Genomic DNA, 20,044 nt, shown 5'->3' with positions numbered 1-20,044 from the left:
TACGCTGCGCGATTTGAGCATTTGGCGCATGTGCAGTTCGTGTCTGTCTGTCCACATCTCTCTGCAGTGTCTCAGAATGAATCGGAGGAGGAGAGGGGAGTCATCCAATTGAATAAAACTGTCTTTTGTTGTTTTTAAATTCGTCCTGGATCATCTCTGCCACGTTAACCGCGACCAGAACCAGAATGGAGGAAGAGTAGGGGGCGGTCAGAAAAATGACGTATTTCTTAGTCAACTAGCAAGCTAACCAGCTAGCTGACGTTAGCACCAGGCTCTCATATAGGCAGCAGCAGCATCAGTACTGTTGTTGCTTATATTTAAAGATAAAATGTACTTTCTCTACACAATCATCGCGTCTTTAGTTGCCTTTTTCATTTTGAAATGGATGAAAAAGAGGAGGTATTGCACCGATGTGAAAAGACTTGATGGCAAAACAGTTCTTATCACAGGTAAATAAACATGTCTCGCTTATTGCTGCAAATTCAATATCTAACTACATTTACTCAAGTACTGTACTCAAGGTACTTGAGTATTTCCATTGTCTTCTACTTCATACTTACACTTAGGAGAATAATGTTGTACTTTTGACTCCATTGCATTTGCTTATTAAGAACTTGAGTGACAAATTAGTTTGCAGATTCATATTAATCATACAAAATATAGTCAACAAATAACACATAACGGATTTTTATAAGATAAGGGGGAACTTTACCAGCTGAACCATGAAAGTGATGGAGACATTCATTCATCAATAATTGTAATTCAACAGTATTAATACATATCATTTTCTGAAATGGGCCATTCTGCATAATAATAAGTACTTTCAGTATATTTTGATGCTTGTACTTTTACCTTTACTAGGACCTTTAGTTGTATGAGGGATTTCACACTGTGGTATAACTACTTTAAGTAAAAATCTGAGTACCACTGACACCAAAACATCTTCAAGTCACAACCCTCCCATCAGCACTTACCCGACGCGTGATGAATTCAGCATTTTTGGTCTATTTGCTCTTTGCAGGTGGGAATTCTGGCATTGGCAAGGAGTCAGCCATCGCCTTGGCAAGGAGAGGCGCCCGCGTCATCATCGCTTGCAGAAACCCCGACAAGGCTGAGAAGGCAGTGAGGGAGATCAAGTTCAAGAGTCACAGCCTCAACGTCCTTCACATGGAGCTGGATCTCGCCAACCTGCGCTCTGTGAGGGAATTCTGCAAGGACTTCCTCCAGAGAGAGAAGAGGCTTGACATCCTGATCAATAATGCAGGTGAGGCGGAAAAGGAGTTAACCAGCGAACATTGCATTCAAAGATTATGTTACGTTTTTCCCTGTCAGGGATCTCAGCATAGAGTGTTCTGTATACGTCTCTGCTTCCTCCACCTCCTTGTTTTGACCTCTTTCCTCACCTTCAATGCGCCGCTTCCTCAGGCATGCCCGGCGTCCTCGCCTGGACGGACGACGACTTCAGCATGTGTTTTGGCGTCAACCACTTGGGTCACTTCCTCCTAACCAATCTGCTCCTGCCGCGCCTGAAGGACTGTGGCCCCAGCCGCGTGGTCACCCTCACGTGCTCCAGCTACAAATACCAGAAGCTGGACTTCCAGGACCTCAACTACAACCTGCTGCCCTTCTTCACCTACTGCCGCAGCAAGCTGGCTAACATCTACTTCAGTCAGGAAGTGGCCCGCGTCGCTGAAGGCAAAGGAGTGACCTCCTATGCTGTGCACCCTGGTAAGAGGGGCCGCTTTGTATTCCTTCTATTTTCTGACATTTTCTGGAGGAAACAAGTTCATATTTAGAAATGAGTTAAAGCCCTGCTTCTTGTTTCGAATGGAGGTCTGTTTTAAGATAAGATAAACAATTTACTGTCTATTGATATCTTTACTGTAAATGTATTTCTTGACAATCAACAGTTTTTATTTGAATTTAAGTACTTAGGGTTGGTCTATGTACAGCGTTTCTGTTCTGTTTACACTGAGGTAGCAGTGTGTGTGGTTGCATCAGGCCATTGTGGTCGATAGTGATCATTGAGCAGTGCTTCTTTATGACGATATCGTATATATTTACCAGCCTTTCGCATTATTGTTGTATAGTACCTTGTCAGTTACTAGATTAGCCACAAGCGGACATTTGCATCTGATCATTTAAGATAGATAAACTTAAATCGAGATGTAAAATGACTCGTGCCGAACTAGAGGATTTGAATCATATTGCCAAACCTGAACATGCAGTGTGTGTGTTTCCTGACACCATATTCTTTATAGCTCTGCTTCCGTGTGTTGCTCCAGGTTTTGTCCAAAGCGGCTGGACGTGCCACTACTCCATCCTGTTCCGCATGCTGATGCAGGTGATCATGTGGATGTTTTTCGTGCCGTGTGAGATCGGGGCTCAGACCGTCGTCTACTGCGTCGTGTCAGATGAAGCGGCCAAACACAACGGGGGCTACTTCGTCGACTGCCGACCAGCTACTCTGCGTCCTTTCGCAAGAGACGCTGGTGTGGCAAAAAAACTCTGGGAGGCCAGTGAGAGACTGGTGAAGCTGGCCTGATGGTGGAAACTGGGGGAAGCTCATTCTTAGATTTGTTTAAGGTCATGTACTATTTTTTCCATTTGTGTTTTTCATTCACATTTTTGTTGTGTACAATTCAGATGTAAAGATTTTGTTTTATGTGTTTGTGTAATTTAAGAGGAAATGTTTTTCACAAGTAAAAGACTTTACAATGATTTCTGTCTTTGGAGAGCACATTGTCCTTTAATTAGAATGAAGATTTCATGTTGAAGCACTTTGGAACGGCGTTGATGCTGAACAAGGCTACATCCACAATACTACGTTTTCATTTCAAAACGGATAACTTTTGCTACGTGATGCCTAGCGTCCACACTGCTCTGGCGTTTCCATGAATGCAGATACTTTAAGACTAAAGCCAGTTTGATCCATTGGAAGAATGAAATAAAACTCTTTAGTCACTGAAACTTGTTAAAGACGAGCAAGCTCTAAATTTGTATTCTTTACGTGATAGCTTTAAGTTAATTTGACATAACCATGCTGTTGTAGTTGTATTTGATTTATATTTATTTATTCCTATCGTCTCTGTATTTGATTATGATCCTGCTCAACTTGGGGCAAATAACATCTATAATTTGAGACATGTAGAGAAGCCTTTAGGGGAACGCCCCCGAGAAACCAAACCCTGAAATGAAAAAAATGAAGATTTGTGCCACTAAACGTGCGAGGCGACCAACTCCAGTGGCCTCGATGAGTCACACTAACTGTTCGCTAAAGGTAGCTAAGCTATGACTCGGTTTGATTTTTTCATTTACGTTTTACACAGCAGCCCAACTTTTGGGGGAAATTGAGGTTGTAATAGAAGACTTATCGGCAGTCGTATGAAGCGAGAGAGGGTTTAACCAGTGTGCAGAAATAATACCACACATTTTTTTTCCCTCTGTTCTATCATTGTAGGCGTCAAATCTGATGACCCGTTGTCTGATGACCCGTTGTCCCCTGACTGGTTCCATCCGTCTTCTCACACACACTAGACACCAAGAAGAGGAAAAAAGAGAAAGACATTTTTCACCATTTTGTAGACCAAACAAGTAACTGATTAATCTAGAAAATTATCGACAATGAAAATAATCATAAGTTGAAGCCCTATTGTAAAATCTGATGCGCACTACATCTGAGCCGTAATAAAAGACTTACTTGACAGTATTTTTCACTGTTTTGGAAAAGGACTTTGTCATTTTATTACAATCATGATTTCATCTTTCAAACACATTGGTTGAATAACACATGATTGTATGTGCTGATTATTTCCTAAAACATGTTAAACTAATTTATGAAATGTTGCGTTTTAAAGTATTTAAGTCAGGAAATGTTTAATTTGTTTATTTTTTTCACTTCAAAATAAAAAAAAAAAATTCTCCAAGTAGCAATTCTCAGGCACTTGTGGAAAATTGCTGTAAAATCTGATACTCAACAAAACATCACCACCTGCTGGTAATGAAATGAAATGTCAGAATAGAAAGTGAAAGCTGATTTCTACGTTGCTGAACGGAGCTGAGAGACGCCATTACAGGGTGGAGTATCTCTACTATAAACATGAAATCAGAAGGATTGTAATCTGTAATTTAAAAAGACACAGATTTGGCGAGTCTTGCTGTTCAAAGATATTCACATATCAGAGCAAATGGCTGAGAAAATAGCTCTTCTTGAAAGTTTCCTGAACTGCCATGTTTGTTCAGAGACGTTCAGAGATCCTGTGTCTCTGAGCTGCAACCACAGCTTCTGTTCAAGCTGCCTGCAACAATTCTGGAAACAAGCTGAAAACAAAAACTGTCCCATTTGTAAAACAAAGTCCTCAACGGATGAACCAGCAGTGAACTTAACACTGAAGGGACTGGCTGACTCGTTTGCTGAGAGACAGAATAATGGTTCACCTGAGACGGAACAAGAAAAGGAGAAAGAGGAGGTCGTGTGTGAAAACCATCCAGAAGTTCCTTATTGGTTCTGTGAGGACGAGCAGAAAGCTGTGTGTCCTGTCTGTGAGTTTTCTCTCCACCAGACTCACAAGGTGGTTCCTATAGAACAAGCAGTCAGTGACCTGAAGGACCAGCTGAGATCTGACTTAGAGTCTCTGCAGGACAAGAGGGACGAATATGAAGAAGTGGAGGAAACATACAATGAAATGATTCAACACTCCAAGAAGCAGCTGTTGTCCACAGAGAGGCAGATCAGAGCAGAGTTCAACAAGCTCCACCAGTTCCTGAAAGAGGAAGAGGAGTCCAGACTGGCAGCTCTGAGGGAGGAAGAGGAGCAGAAGGGGAAGACCATCAGCAGAGAGATGAAGATGATTCAGGAGCAGATCTCCTCTCTGTCAGACAGCATCTCTGCTGTTGAAGAAGACCTGCAGAAACACAACGTGTCATTCCTCAGCAGTTATAAACCCACTCAGACCAGAGCCAGAGTCCAGAGCTCACTGTCAGATCCACAGGTGGTCTCAGGAGCACTGATAGATGTGGCCAAACACCTGGGCAACCTGTCCTTCAGAGTCTGGGAGAAGATGAAGGACAAGGTCCACTTCAGTCCTGTCATTCTGGACCCAAACACTGCAAACCGCTGGCTCTATCTGTCTGATGATCTGACCAGTGTGAGATATGGAGACACAAACCAGAAGCTTCCTGACAATCCAGAGAGAAACACTTATTATGTCAATATTCTGGGCTCTGAGGGCTTCAGCTCAGGGAAACACAGCTGGGAGGTGGAGGTGGGAGACCATCCTGACTGGAATGTAGGTTTGGCTAAAGAGTCAGTTGACAGGAAGGGAAAGAGATTTGTTTCACCAAAATATGGATTCTGGTGTTTACTTCATCGTAGTGGAGAATACACTGATGGATCTCGTCAGACTGTCAGAGTGAAGAAGAATCTCCAGAGGATCAGAGTCCAGCTGGACTATGACAGGGGGGTTGTGTCCTTCTACGACCCTGAAGACATGACTCACATCTACACTTACAGAGACACTTTCACTGAGAAACTCTTCCCATATTTCAGTATTGGAAAGTCTGGTGATGCTCAAACTGCTGATATCAAAATGTGTCAAACTGATATTTCTCTGTGATGTTCAGGGAGGGTGGTGAGGTCTCAGTGATTCGTCAGGATTTTTATAATGGAAGTATTTTTTTTGTTAATTACAGACTATTGAGGTGAGAATCCTGTAATTTGAAAGTACATGATGCATAAATGTAGAGATCAAAGTTAATGAAGAAATAAGATTTGATCTCTTTCATCAAATAACATTAAAGAACACATTCATCGGTTGTTGTATATCTACTTTTTTCTCCAATTAGCAACAACTTTAAGTTTACATTAAAAAGGCTATAATTTTAAATCACGTGATCACATGAAGCCTCATCTTACCTTGTTTATCTTTGACATTAAATGATTACTTCATTGTGTTTTATAGTAAACTGGTTACTTTCATGAATAAATGGTTCGGTTCCTTCAGTTGTTTTATTTGCAAACAAAAGAGTTTAGTGCTGATGATGCAGAATAATCCAACTGGACTATGACAGGGGGGGACGTGTCCTTCTACCACCCTGAAGACATGACTCACATCTACACTTACAGAGACACTTTCACTGAGAAACTCTTCCCATATTTCAGTTTGGAATGTCTGGTGATGCTAAAACTGCTGATATCAAAACGTGTCAAACTGATATTTGTCTGTGATGTTTAGGGAGGGTGGTGAGGTCTCAGTGATTCATCAGGAATTTTATATGTGTTTCTTTGTTAATAATATACAATTCCAGTTAGGTCTTTAATTTGATAGTACATGAAGAAAATGTAGAGTTATAGAAACATAACATTTGAATAAATAACGTTTGATGTAAATATGGTGAATGAAGTGGGACCAGTAGATTTCATGTGATCATTTTATTTTCAAGTTTATCTACATTTGTTTTCATTTCAAAAAATGAGCAACAAGTTTAAAATTCTTCTTTTAAATTTATTTTCAAATAGTCTTTAATTTTATTATTTTCCATTGTTTATTTTTTTTATAATTGTTTTTGTTTAAATGTTTATATTCATCTTTTAATATTGAAATCTTTGTTTCAGTAAATAACTTTCCCAAAATACATTCATATAAAATATTTCAGATTAATAAATAATTCCTTTTAATAAAATATTTGTATTGTTCAGAATGGACCAAACAGTGAATGCTGATACAAGAATTAACCTTTTATTTACTATATGTGACTGTTGATATATTTTATCTGTTTTATCTATATGATTAAACTTGGTCTCTTTCCTCATTTTTGTTTCTTTAAATGTAGAAAATTCTGCAGAAATTGCTTGATAATGTATATTTCTTCAATGTTGAGTCCAAATTAGAAAAGCTCAAAATTTTATTAAAATTTGACATTGACTTTTAAGAGTGTATTAGTGCTGCTACTAAAAGCTGTTTTTATTATCAATTAATCTGTTAATGTTTTTAGTCATTAAATATCAGAAAAGTGTGAAAAATGCCAAATAAAAAACAGCAAATCCTAGAATTTTAGCAGATGTGTAGATTGTTTTCTAGATAAATTATTTTAATGATTGGTCGTATTAGCAACAATATGGGTTATTAATGAATTTGCATGTTTTCTACCTGATCAGCTGCAGTTTGATGTGTTTGCAAACACAGAAACTGATTCACTTTTCTATTTCAATGATCATTTTATTGATAACACCGTAACACATTTTCTTGAAGTCATAGAAACACGTGTAGCACGTAAGAGAACAGAGCAATAATCCGAAGAATCGGAGAACTAGAGGATTAATATTATTATACAGAAGAAACCCAAAGAGACAAAAAGAGACAAAGGGAAACTAGAAAGAGCCAACTGCAGAGAAATGACTGAATAAGGTCGGAAACAGAGGGAACGGGAGAAAGACTAAGAGAAGACAACTCAGTGTTGTCAGTGCAACTTAGTCACTGTCTGGAGAAAGAAGATGGCGGAGGTTCAGAGTGAACACAGTGGCTCCAGTTGATCTCAGTAATGCTTCATCTGACTAAACAGCTGAGGGGAAGGCAGCAGAGCTCTCAGTGACCTCAAGACACCAGAGAAGGACTGTTATTGTACTTTATATGTAGGGCTGCACAATGAATCATCTTCTATCATCATGTCAGCTTTGATCATTCATTCACAATCAGGATTTATCAGAGGCGTTGGCACATTTTGTTTAGTGACGAATGTAAAACGTGTCTGGAAACAGTTTGTGATACAAGATGAATGAAGGAGAATGATTTTGTTCCCCAAAAAAATCACCGAGGACAACAATCGTGTATCACCGTCATGAAGTCAAACTGTAATCAGGACGGTCGTTCTGGTCATAATTGTGCAGCCCTCATCAATAATTACACCGGAAGCTTTCTCTTCTTCTACCCTGATGAACTGCTGTTGTCTCTGACTGCATCGTCTGTCAGATTTGACACTAAAGTCAACTTGTTGTGCAGCTGCATCGGAAGCATCAATGTGCCGTCCGTCTGTGTGCGTTTGTGCTTTACTTTGTGTGACTGCGCCCCCTGCTGGAGCTCCTCCTCTCTCTGAGCTGCCTCTAATCGGTCAGTTGGACTCGAGTGCTGTTCCTCAAAGTGACATGCAGGCTAAGTGAAGCAAGCAGTCACTCTTGGTGCTGATGGTCAACGAGCGCTCCTCGTGTTCTCTCAGCTACGTGAGGCAGATGTTCTGCACTGACAACACGGAGCCCCATAGAAAAGCATGAGGTCATCTTCATCATCATCATCATCATCATCATCATCATCATCACTGTCAACATCCTCATAGCGCCACAGCCCGAACATCATCCTGATTATCTTCTTTGTATCATCTTGAGACTAAAATTATTTATATGCACTTAAAAAGCTGAGAGAATAGACAGAGAAAGGTCGAGAACACCAGTTGTTGCTCTTTCTTCTGTGAGAGGATTTAATGCTTTTCTCTGTTTTATATCAATGTTCATTGAATATTTGGGGGGTTTGGACTGTTGGTGAGACAAAACAAGACATTTGAAGACGTCACCTTTCGCTCTGAGAAACTGAATATCATTGTTTTCTGATATTTTAGAAGAAGGAAATAATAATGAAAGTAATTGTTAATTAACTTACAGCCCAACTTCTTGTTTCAAATGGAGGACTTTGTAAACAGTTTTTAAATAAATGCTGTATCAATACATGTATTGTTTGTTTACATTTCTATATATTTATTGCAAACCTATTCATTTACATTAAATACATTTCATTTGAAATTATATAATTAGTGTTGTGCTGTTCATAGTCTGAAACTAGAGACATGTCCTCTCTGTTTACACTGAGCTCTCTCTGTAGAACAGTTTGTGTGGTTGTATCAGGTCATTGTGGTCAATGTTGAAAATCTTCCTCCTTTATCACAATATTGTATTTATTTACAGATCTTTTGCTTCAATATGATATAGTACAATAAAACTTTGATTTTGGTTATTCCAGTGAACTAAATGCTAAAAAGTTAGACATTTGTATCCGATTATTTAAGTTTTATTTTTCATATGCATATGTAAATATTTCCTGTTATTTCATGTGCTTGTGTATTTAAAAAAAATGTTTTGCAGAAATAAAAGACTTTACAGTATTTCTCACTGTCTTGGAAAAATACATTTTCATTTAATTTTACACTGTAAAATCTGATAATCAACAAAACATCACCATCTGCTGGTAATGAAATGAAATGTCAGAATAGAAAGTGAAACTTAAAGCTGATTTCTACTTTGCTGAACGGAGCTGAGAGACGCCATTACAGGGTGAAGTATCTCTACTATAAACATTAAATCAGAAGGATTGTAATCTGTAATTTAAAGAGACACAGATTTGGTGAGTCTTGCTGTTCAAAGATATTCACATATCAGAGCAAATGGCTGAGAAAACTGCTCTTTTTGAAGGTTTCCTGAACTGCCATCTTTGTTCAGAGACGTTCAGAGATCCTGTGTCTCTGAGCTGCAACCACAGCTTCTGTTCAAGCTGCCTGCAACTATTCTGGAAACAAGCTGAAAACAAAAACTGTCCCATTTGTAAAAGAAAATCCTCAAACGATAGTCCTCGGCAAAATTTTGCATTGAAGGAACTGGTTAACTCACTTGCTGAGAGACAGAAAACTGGATCATCTGAGACAAAAAAAGGAGAGAAGAAGGTGGAGGTGGTGTGTAGTAAACATGGAGAAGAGACTAAACTGTTCTGTAAGGATGAAGAGAGAGTTGTGTGTCCTGTCTGTGAGTTTTCTCTCCACCAGACTCACAAGGTGGTTCCTATAGAACAAGCAGTCAGTGACCTGAAGGACCAGCTGAGATCTGACTTAGAGTCTCTGCAGGACAAGAGGGACAAACACAAACAAGTGGAGGAAACATACAATGAAATGATTGAACACTCCAAGAAGCAGCTGTTGTCCACAGAGAGGCAGATCAGAGCAGAGTTCAACAAGCTCCACCAGTTCCTGAAAGAGGAAGAGGAGTCCAGACTGGCAGCTCTGAGGGAGGAAGAGGAGCAGAAGGGGAAGACCATCAGCAGAGAGATGAAGATGATTCAGGAGCAGATCTCCTCTCTGTCAGACAGCATCTCTGCTGTTGAAGAAGACCTGCAGAAACACAACGTGTCATTCCTCAGCAGTTATAAACCCACTCAGACCAGAGCCAGAGTCCAGAGCTCACTGTCAGATCCACAGCTGGTCTCAGGAGCGCTGATAGATGTGGCCAAACACCTGGGCAACCTGTCCTTCAGAGTCTGGGAGAAGATGAAGGACAAGGTCCACTTCAGTCCTGTCATTCTGGACCCAAACACTGCAAACCGCTGGCTCTATCTGTCTGATGATCTGACCAGTGTGAGACGTGGAGACACAAACCAGAAGCTTCCTGACAATCCAGAGAGAAACACTAAGTTTGTCATTGTTCTGGGCTCTGAGGGCTTCAGCTCAGGGAAACACAGCTGGGAGGTGGAGGTGGGAGACCATCCTGAGTGGACTGTAGGTTTGGTTAAAGAGTCAGTTGACAGGAAGGGAGAGATGCATGTTTCACCAAAATATGGAATCTGGTGTTTACGTTATTGTAGTGGAAAATACTCTAATGGAGCTGGTCAGACTGTCAGAGTGAAGAAGAGTCTCCAGAGGATCAGAGTCCAGCTGGACTATGACAGGGGGGACGTGTCCTTTTACCACCCTGAAGACATGACTCACATCTACACTCACAGAGACACTTTCACTGAGAAACTCTTCCCATGGTTCAATATTGAAGAAGCTGGTGATGCTAAAACTGCTGATATCAAAATGTGTCACTCTGATATTTCTCTGTGGTGTTCAGGGAGGGTGGTGAGGTCTCAGTGATTTATCAGGATTTTTATAATGGTGGTGTTATTTTTGTTAACAGACTATTCCAGTTAGTACAAGAAAATGTAGAGATCAGTGAAACATAAGATTTGAGTAAATAACATATTTGTGATGTAAATATGCTGAAAGAACTGGGACCAGTAGATTTAATGTGATCTACAGATTTGTTTTTAATTTTAAGGATGAGCAACAACCTTAAGTTTACTTTTTCATAATTTAATTTCAAATAGTCTTTAATTTTATCTTCTTACCTTATTTATTTTTTGCATTTTAGAATAATTCATCTTTCAATTGTCAAATTCAGTAAATATCTTTCTTTTTATATAAAATCTTTAGATTTGTAAATAATTCATATTAACGAATTGTTATATTTTAATTTGCAGAATGGACCAAACAGTGAATGTTGATGTCATAATTAACCTGTTATTTCCCATTTGAGAAAAATTGCGAAAAATGCCAAATAATAAAAAACAAATCTTCAAATTTGAGCAGATATGTGTATTGTTTTCTCTATAAATAATTTTAACATCTAATCATTGTTTATATTAGTAACATTATGGATGAGTAAATTGCATGTTTTCTACCTGGTCAGCAAATATTGTGGTCAAAAACATGAATGAGTGACTTAACAATACAAAGCTGTGCTGCAGTTTGATGTGTTTGCGAACACAGAAACTGATTCACTTTTCTATTTCAATGATCATTTTATTGATAACACCGTAACACATTTTCTTGAAGTCATAGAAACACGTGTAGCACGTAAGAGAACAGAGCAATAATCCGAAGAATCGGAGAACTAGAGGATTAATATTATTATACAGAAGAAACCCAAAGAGACAAAAAGAGACAAAGGGAAACTAGAAAGAGCCAACTGCAGAGAAATGACTGAATAAGGTCGGAAACAGAGGGAACGGGAGAAAGACTAAGAGAAGACAACTCAGTGTTGTCAGTGCAACTTAGTCACTGTCTGGAGAAAGAAGATGGCGGAGGTTCAGAGTGAACACAGTGGCTCCAGTTGATCTCAGTAATGCTTCATCTGACTAAACAGCTGAGGGGAAGGCAGCAGAGCTCTCAGTGACCTCAAGACACCAGAGAAGGACTGTTATTGTACTTTATATGTAGGGCTGCACAATGAATCATCTTCTATCATCATGTCAGCTTTGATCATTCATTCACAATCAGGATTTATCAGAGGCGTTGGCACATTTTGTTTAGTGACGAATGTAAAACGTGTCTGGAAACAGTTTGTGATACAAGATGAATGAAGGAGAATGATTTTGTTCCCCAAAAAAATCACCGAGGACAACAATCGTGTATCACCGTCATGAAGTCAAACTGTAATCAGGACGGTCGTTCTGGTCATAATTGTGCAGCCCTCATCAATAATTACACCGGAAGCTTTCTCTTCTTCTACCCTGATGAACTGCTGTTGTCTCTGACTGCATCGTCTGTCAGATTTGACACTAAAGTCAACTTGTTGTGCAGCTGCATCGGAAGCATCAATGTGCCGTCCGTCTGTGTGCGTTTGTGCTTTACTTTGTGTGACTGCGCCCCCTGCTGGAGCTCCTCCTCTCTCTGAGCTGCCTCTAATCGGTCAGTTGGACTCGAGTGCTGTTCCTCAAAGTGACATGCAGGCTAAGTGAAGCAAGCAGTCACTCTTGGTGCTGATGGTCAACGAGCGCTCCTCGTGTTCTCTCAGCTACGTGAGGCAGATGTTCTGCACTGACAACACGGAGCCCCATAGAAAAGCATGAGGTCATCTTCATCATCATCAACACTGTCAACATCCTCATAGCGCCACAGTCACTAACATCATCATCCTGATCATCTTCTTTGTATCATCAGACTAAAATTATTTATATGCACTTAAAAAGCTGAGAGAATAGACAGAGAAAGGTTGAGTATAACAGCATTCAGTAGAAAATGAGAAACCAAAAAAAAGGAAAACACCAAAAAACAAGTGTCCAGTTGACTGTCATGCAAAGCAAATGCCAGCTACGCTGCTGCTAGTTAGTTGCAGGTGTGTAACACTGTGTCCTCCCTCATTTTAAACATGTGAATCCTATTGTATTTCAATACTTTCAAGGCTTGGAACACACCAAGAAGAACAGAAGAACAACACCTTTGGGCTGTACATGCTGCTATATCTTTTTTTTTTGGGGGGGGGGGGGGGTTATGTCTGACCAGCACGATCCCACATGAACGCCTTCAGGTAGCCTTTGACCTTTTAGTGTTAGAAGACGGTCAACTAGGCGTTAACACTGTTACTGGATGAGACACGAGTACAATACAACGTCTCAGTGGTTCATTTGAAAAAAGCTTCATCACCTTAAAAAAAAAAAAAAAAAAAAAGCGTAAAGACGAAGCGTTTGGAGCATCAGTTCACTCAAAATACAATCCAGAATTATATGAGATTAAAAGTGATAGATGTCCCACTCTGGCAAAGTGGTAATGACCTTAGTGGAAGAGAGCGATCTACACCATGAACATGATGTCAAAAACAACCCCAATCTAAAGTTGCAGAAGAAAAATAGCACAAAACAAATGTAAATGAAAGTGCATGTGTTTCAGAGAAAGACATGCAGGATGCAAATTGGGTGTACTATCCTTTTAAAAAACGTACATGGAGTACACTCCCTTTCAACATCAGACAGTACTACTTGCACAAGTGCACGAGTTGTATAATAGGAAAACAAAAAAAAGAAAGCACAATAAAATTATCCACTAAAATAAATAAATAAATATTCAAAATAAATAGAAACCTGAGGACTATTCATCAAACCGACTGCCTGGTCTCTTTAATATCTTGGTCTGACCAATAGGGGCGAGACAAATGTGAAGGCAGCCAATGGTGGACGAGCAAAGTACAGAGGAGCTGATCGCAAGTCAAACCCCCTAAAAAAACAACTTTCAGTGCTGCAAAGTCCATCGGATTAATCTTGCCACCCCTGGCACAAGCACTTAATATCATAAAACATTGATAATACATGAAAAACATAATACAAGAAAAGAAAAAAACAGATCAAATCATAATAATTAAAAAAAAAAAAAAGCCCTGGACTGAAGGCAGGGGACTGATGTGTCCTCCGAAATAAAGCCTTCTCCTTACATCTTTTACACAGCGCCAATATTTCCCCTCCAGACTGAGAGCAATGGATGTACTCTACAAGCCTGCAGACAGACACACACACACACACACACACACACACACACACACACACAACCTGTGGCAAAGAATCGCCCTGAAATGAGGAACCAGAACACAGACGTCTGACACAAACCTCACTATCTGCGGACGTTCATGAAGGTACGGCGGACAACTCCTCACACTTGTAGAGGCTTCAAGCATACACGCCCTTGATTCTTTATTACTGATATGAGTAATGAAAATGAATCCCCGATTTTAAAACACCACTAGCTGCAGAACAAGTAAAGAAAAATCAAAATCATTGTGTGAGAAAAGGCATGTCACTGCTGCTGTGAGCAAAACATACCGCTCAGTTTCTTGTCATGTAAAAATATTGTAAACCTTCGATGTTACGGTGTGACATATTTCTCTCATTAAAATATTTCATAACAAGAAATTGTTCTCATTCTATCAGAAGTTGGTATAATAAGACAAAACATGTTTTTTTTTAATCCGTTTTATGGGGTATTTAAAAGTTTTGAGGCGACACAATACAACATCTAAACAAAATGTTTCGATTTTTTACATTTGAAAAGGTGTATTTTTGGTAAATTCATAATCAGCTGTGATTTGCGTTTTTAAACAACACAACGTTATCGAATTTGTTGTTCGTTTTTGAGCAGATTCATATTATTGCAACGTTTTAGTGTCCAGCTCAACCTGTTGATGTTTCCCTGGTCATAGTTCATAGTTTAGTCCAGTCCTTGTTTCCGTGCAGCCTTTCCTGCCTCTCCACTTCATTTACGAGATATGATTCTGCCTTTAAGAGGTCCTTCTTCTTTATAGCCCTGCGTGTATGAAATATTTTCTTAATGTCTGCTTCTATGTGCTCAATTAAACCTAAATCACCCTCAAAATACCCCAGTAAAGTAAAGTATCAAACAATAGCTTTTCTCTCATATTGGCTGTGATCTTTCCTCCTATACAAATAATTTCTTTATATAACAACACACCAACTTATTTTGGGATAATGTGTAAAAAGGGGATGTGTTATGATCTTGTCGATGGCCTTCTACCATTACAGCGTCGACCACTAAGATGGAAAAGTAAATTTACGATAAAACTAAAGCCATTTGCTTTGAATGTTTGAAATGTTCACGTTTTGAAGCAGGAAGACACTGAGCTCAGCTAACCCCTTTTACATTGCAGCAAGACGGAAAAAAACACAGCAGCTTCCTGAAACTGTACCGAGTCATAATGTTTGAACCAGTGTGTGTCTGGCTTACATCACCAGTCTCTCTCACACACACACACACACACACACACACACACACACACATATAAAGACTTCCTCTCTACATTCACACATGACACCATCAGACACACCCCTTCCAAAAAAAAAAGAACAACAAAAAAAAAAAAAAGACAAAAGAAGAAAAAGAAAAGAAAACCCCAAAACAAACAAACACGTTGACCATGAGTTCGGGCGCAGTATTATAGCTCACATAGAAGAAGCAAATTACAAAAACTGCCAATATCATATCCACTTAATAGCCACAATAAAAAAACAGCCACTGTTAATATGGGAAAAAAACATGCTTCCTTAAAAAGATAGAGATAAAACCAAAAGAAAAAGGATTTCATTCAACTCTAGAAACCACTGGCATCAAGAATTTTGAATAATACAAATTACATATACAATTGCAAATGTGTAATAATAATGATAATAATAATAATAATAGATTAATGATAATAGATTTTACTTAAAACTTTACATACTGTATTTCCAGTGCAGTGTTTATGTCACACAAGTGTGGATTCACAGGAGGACAAGAGGGTTGGTGTCACAAAAATTGTGGGGAAGGGAGGAAGAGAGAACAGGAAGAAGGAATCACACCGAGTGCTGAAAACAACCCCAACCCCCTCGCCAATCACCCGGCGTGCCGGAGGGAAGAAGAGGAAGGACGTCGAGCCGTTTGTTTGAGAGTTGTCAGAAGATGTTGCGGGGCAGGTGACAGACAGTGGTAGTAAAAGAAGAGATGCATGCTGGGGGTTGAGCCGAGCGTCCAGTGTGGGAGGGTCTGTTGTTGAAGGGCCTGTCCCCAAACCAATCCTCCTCCTCCTCTTCCTCCTCTCTCTCTCCAGCTGAGCACTCCTGACAGACAAAGTTATAGCGCTCAACCCTGAGAAGAAAAACAAAACAGTGTCAAATAAATTAAATATAGACGTGATGACGTATTTTTGTGGGCAGAGCGAAGGTGGAGGCAGAATAACACTCTGAACACGTACGTGAACGCTGACTATCAAGTTTTGTTGGCTTTGTTTTTCAGAACGGCTGAAGAAAATACGAGTCTCTCTCTGAGCCAATACTCATTTTCACTGAACAGAGCCTGAACGCATCATAATGCAACCGAACGTAACCTTCGTTCTCCTCGTGCCGATTTAAACACGTTTTGTTTTTTATTTTTGTAAAAATAAAACACAATCGCAAGACATAGAAGTATTTTGCTACAAACAAAAAAAAGCTTAGATATCGCAGAAATGGTTTTATATTTGGCTACGGTGCCATAATAAAGTTAATAATGAATATTTAAAAAGTCTGATAGGACTCACGCTCGACCTGCTACCTCTACCTCTACCTACTGTGTTGTCAGGCAGACAGCATCGGCTTATTGTTACCGTCAAAAATTCTATAAATAGATAAATGCAGTTGACAAAAACTCCACACAGTACTTGAGGACCAAATGCAAAAAGTAACTTGAATGATTAATTGGGTAGGAATACCTCAGGGGTAAAGCAGAGTTGCTATGCTTTCTTCAGACTATTGGTATACTAAAGGATGGCGGAAACACACAGCATCTGAATCAACACACACACACACAGTACCCCCCCCCCCCCCCAAAAAAAAAAAGCAAAGCAGCCAATGTGCTCAATAATATGCTTCTCAATCTATTGTTCTGGCCTTCTACTGCTCTATCTCTACTCTGGTTTATTATCTTTAACTGTCAGCTAAGTGACATCCTTCGCTCTATTAATCTGGTCACGGATTCATTCAGCAACCGCATCTCCTTTCCGGAGAAGCAGTTTGGGAAAAAAAAAATGCGAAATAGTCCAAAAATGCTCCGAAAAAGGGAAACCTTCTGCTGTCAGTTTTCTCCCAGCTGCCCCGGTGCCGTCGTCCATACCTCACTGGAGTGGCGCAGCTGGTGCGCCTGAGCAGTGGAAGTGGATGTTCTGCCACTTGCTGTCTCTGCGATGCCAGACGCGCGTTTCCTCCGACTGGCTGGACCGCGGCCGACCCTGGTTGTCGACAAACTGAGTCAGGCGGATGTAGGCGATGCAGGCCGCGTCCTCGCCGATCAGGTGGACGTGAGGGTTCAGGATGGTGGTGTGGATGGGCTTGCTGTTTTTAGCCAAAACTGAAAAGATGACAAGGATAATGTCAGGAGAAAGAATGAGCAGGATGACACGAACTACGCAATGTGATGCATGACACTAATCATCACACTCTCCGTGGATGCTGTGGAATATATCTTCAGCCATTTTTGGCGAGTCTATGTTTTTCCATAATCGAGCTATAGTTTAGAATTCTCTACTCTCTACATGTTTTCATTTGACTTGGCTTCCTGTGAAAGCATTTCCTGATGTGGTCTATTTCTGACACCTGAAAACAACAATAGTGCAAATGGAGAGATGTACAGCGGCTAACTGAGAGAAGTTTGTCCACATTTCTCTTTTTGAGTCTCATTTTGTGATTCAGACAAACCAGATGTGTATGTTTACACTAAAACTAAAGAGAAACAATACAAAACTAAATCAAAAAACATAATTTACAAGCACCGCTAGAAGCAATTTAAAAAGAAAAAGACAACAAATAGCAAAGAAATCTATCACTCTTACGGTTCTCAAAGTAGAATCTGTGGAAATCCATCCCCTCTACCAGGTTGCCCAGCGCCTCCGGCTCGAACGAAGTCAGTCCAGGGTCGCAGATCTTACTGAAGAGGAAACAGAAAAGACATATTAATGAAGACACACGTTAGCTTTAAACTACGCGTTTGAACCCACACCACACACAAAAACGCAGACTCACGCGTATGCCTCAAAGTCTCCATTGTTGATTGCCTCTATCAGCTGCTCGGTGATCTTGATAATTTCTTGTTTGCGCACTGCGGTGGACAAAAGGCACAGAGGCTAATCAGAAGCAATCGCAACAGTTGGATAGATGGAGAGCGGTTAGGTTTACAAATCATTTTGATTTAATGCAACACAAGACAGTTAGAACACAAAGTACATTCATACTCACTGAGAATGCTGTTATTTGTGAAAAACGCAACTTCTCTTGTTTACATAAGGAGCGGGAAAAATATGCTTTGTAGTGAAATAGCTTTAATTGTGGATTATGTTTGACAAATCTGTAAAGATGCAAGTTAATTCACTCTTGAATTAGTTTGGGAATACATTTCTTAATCATGTCAAACAAAAAAATCTACACACAGACCCATGTTCATCTCAATATATCACCGCAAACAATCACATCCGTGTATTTAAAGACATCGCAACGAGTCAAAAGCAACAGAACGAACGATGCATCAATCCGTGTGCAGTCAGCAGTGCTCTCCATGGCAGACTGAAGAGGAGGTTAATGAAGCTCAGAAGCAAAAGACACACACATCCAGACTGCTCAATTTCCAACTTAGCTGACTCTACGTACTTTCCAAAAGCAGAACACACTGGCTGTTAAATACGCTCGCTGAAACGCCGTTTCATTAGGAACCGTGATCGGCTGAGATGCGTAGGGTGGCGGTGGGTCATGCTCGGTACTCACTCTGGGAGGAAGACAGGGAAGGGCTGGAGGGGGAGTGAGGGGGAGGTGGGGATGTGGTGTGTGCAGGTGGATGGGTGGGCCTGGCGCTAGGTACCGGTGCAGCGTCACCCTCGGGTGCAGGGGCCGCCGGCACCCTGCGGACGCTGCTTACCAGGTCTGTGAGCCGAGACACTGCGTGCCGTCCAGGCAAGATGGACGGATGCGTGGGTGGTGGTGGAGGAGGAGGAGGAACGCAAAAGAAACAGGTAGAGAATAAAGGAATGAAGAAATAAGAAAATCCCTTTAGGGATTTGTGTATTTGTGGTCACAATAACTCTAAATAGCAAATAGGAACAGAGGAAAAGGAGATGTTTTGGATTTATTTTCATGGCCACTTTTGTTTTCTCCTCCAGCGTCCGTCTACAGTACACTCCCTGTCCTTGCTCTTTTCTACTTACTCTGCATGGGGACAACGGGGGTGTGTGGAGGGGAGGGGGCAGAGAGGGCAGTGGGAGGTGGAGTGCTGGATCTCCCTTCCCCGTCGGATGTGGGCCCTGAGCCCCTGCGCACTGAGCCCAGCAGGTCAGCAAACTTTGTGGCAGCTGAGTTCAGGAGGGAAGGAAGATGGGAGACGGTGCACTTAAATGGAAGCATTGTGGTCACACAGATGAACTAACTTTGTCTGAGAGAGCACTAAGACGAGCCGGCCGCCCAGCCGAACAGCTCTCCAAGACAAAGTGTGACTCACAGACGATGAAGAGAACATAAAAGACAAAATTCATGCTTGGCAATGTCTGAAAAACAATGTTAAGACGCAGACTGCCATGGAGGTGTGTTGTGTTGCTATTCCCATTTAAGTCCATGAGAAGGAGACGAGGAGGCAACCTCTGTTTCTAAAAATGTAAGCCAATGCCAAAGTGCCTTACACTTGCATTGTCTTTACTGGTCAGCAGGGTGCGACTCCTCTGGTTGCTAAAAGAAGTCAGAATGTATAGAAGTCTATGAGAAAATGACTACTTCTCACTTGATTTATTACCTCAATACAGCATGATGTTCATTTAGTACATGACGGTCTCATTTAGAGTCAAACAGACCGTAAAGCAGAGTATGCTTTAGGGAGGGCAACCTTGTGATTGACAGGTCGCTACCACAGCCGAATACGGCGTCTCTACGTCACTCCTCCACAGTCTAAATATGGTCACTTCCGTTCACTGGTTGCAAAAAGC

General features: G+C 40.5%; 4 protein-coding genes across 53 annotated transcripts in view; 3 read left to right on the top strand and 1 right to left on the bottom strand.

Annotated features, from left to right (window-relative positions):
* Positions 1–47: 47 nt before the first annotated feature.
* Positions 48–3,865, top strand: si:dkey-174n20.1 (uncharacterized protein LOC796174 homolog). 2 transcript variants are annotated; one of them, XM_068720895.1, is made up of 5 exons: positions 48–449; positions 1,022–1,264; positions 1,426–1,728; positions 2,286–2,586; positions 3,461–3,854. In XM_068720895.1, exons 1-4 carry the CDS (start codon positions 329–331, stop codon positions 2,543–2,545), a joined length of 927 nt encoding a protein of 308 aa, XP_068576996.1. In that variant the 5' UTR covers positions 48–328; the 3' UTR covers positions 2,546–2,586; positions 3,461–3,854. The 2 variants fall into 2 exon arrangements, with proteins under 2 accessions (XP_068576996.1, XP_068576995.1); XM_068720894.1 differs by having other exon boundaries at positions 2,286–3,865.
* A 150-nt stretch (positions 3,866–4,015) lies between these two features.
* On the top strand, positions 4,016–5,814 carry LOC137879910 (nuclear factor 7, brain-like). Its single transcript, XM_068720893.1, has one exon. It carries the CDS (start codon positions 4,188–4,190, stop codon positions 5,613–5,615), a length of 1,428 nt encoding a protein of 475 aa, XP_068576994.1. The 5' UTR covers positions 4,016–4,187; the 3' UTR covers positions 5,616–5,814.
* A 3,568-nt stretch (positions 5,815–9,382) lies between these two features.
* LOC137879979 (zinc-binding protein A33-like) lies at positions 9,383–11,375 on the top strand. The gene has a single exon (XM_068721025.1). The coding sequence runs from the start codon at positions 9,427–9,429 to the stop codon at positions 10,882–10,884; it is 1,458 nt and encodes a 485-aa protein (XP_068577126.1). The 5' UTR covers positions 9,383–9,426; the 3' UTR covers positions 10,885–11,375.
* A 196-nt stretch (positions 11,376–11,571) lies between these two features.
* The window catches only part of camk2b1 (calcium/calmodulin-dependent protein kinase (CaM kinase) II beta 1), a 70,335-nt gene continuing 61,862 nt past the window's right edge, over positions 11,572–20,044 (bottom strand). For 24 of the 49 annotated variants that reach the window (XM_068721017.1, XM_068721020.1, XM_068720989.1 and 21 more), the window contains 4 exons: positions 18,105–18,180; positions 17,915–18,009; positions 17,200–17,433; positions 11,572–16,197 (listed from right to left, as the gene is read on the bottom strand). In XM_068721017.1, coding sequence (XP_068577118.1) covers positions 17,201–17,433; positions 17,915–18,009; positions 18,105–18,180 — 404 coding nt within the window. In that variant the 3' untranslated portion in view covers positions 11,572–16,197; position 17,200. Of the gene's footprint in view, positions 16,198–17,199; positions 17,434–17,914; positions 18,010–18,104; positions 18,181–18,839; positions 19,011–19,276; positions 19,421–20,044 lie in introns of those variants that run through there. The other 25 variants (XM_068720975.1, XM_068721019.1, XM_068720983.1 and 22 more) reach the window with 4 other exon arrangements.

Source organism: Cebidichthys violaceus, unplaced genomic scaffold, assembly GCF_023349555.1.
Source record: "Cebidichthys violaceus isolate CVI_PGR_0920_01 unplaced genomic scaffold, fCebVio1.0.p SCAF_26, whole genome shotgun sequence".
NCBI classification, from domain to species: Eukaryota; Metazoa; Chordata; class Actinopteri; order Perciformes; family Stichaeidae; genus Cebidichthys; species Cebidichthys violaceus.
Note: the sequence above shows the minus strand (reverse complement) of the source record. Positions and strands in the feature narration are given on the sequence as shown.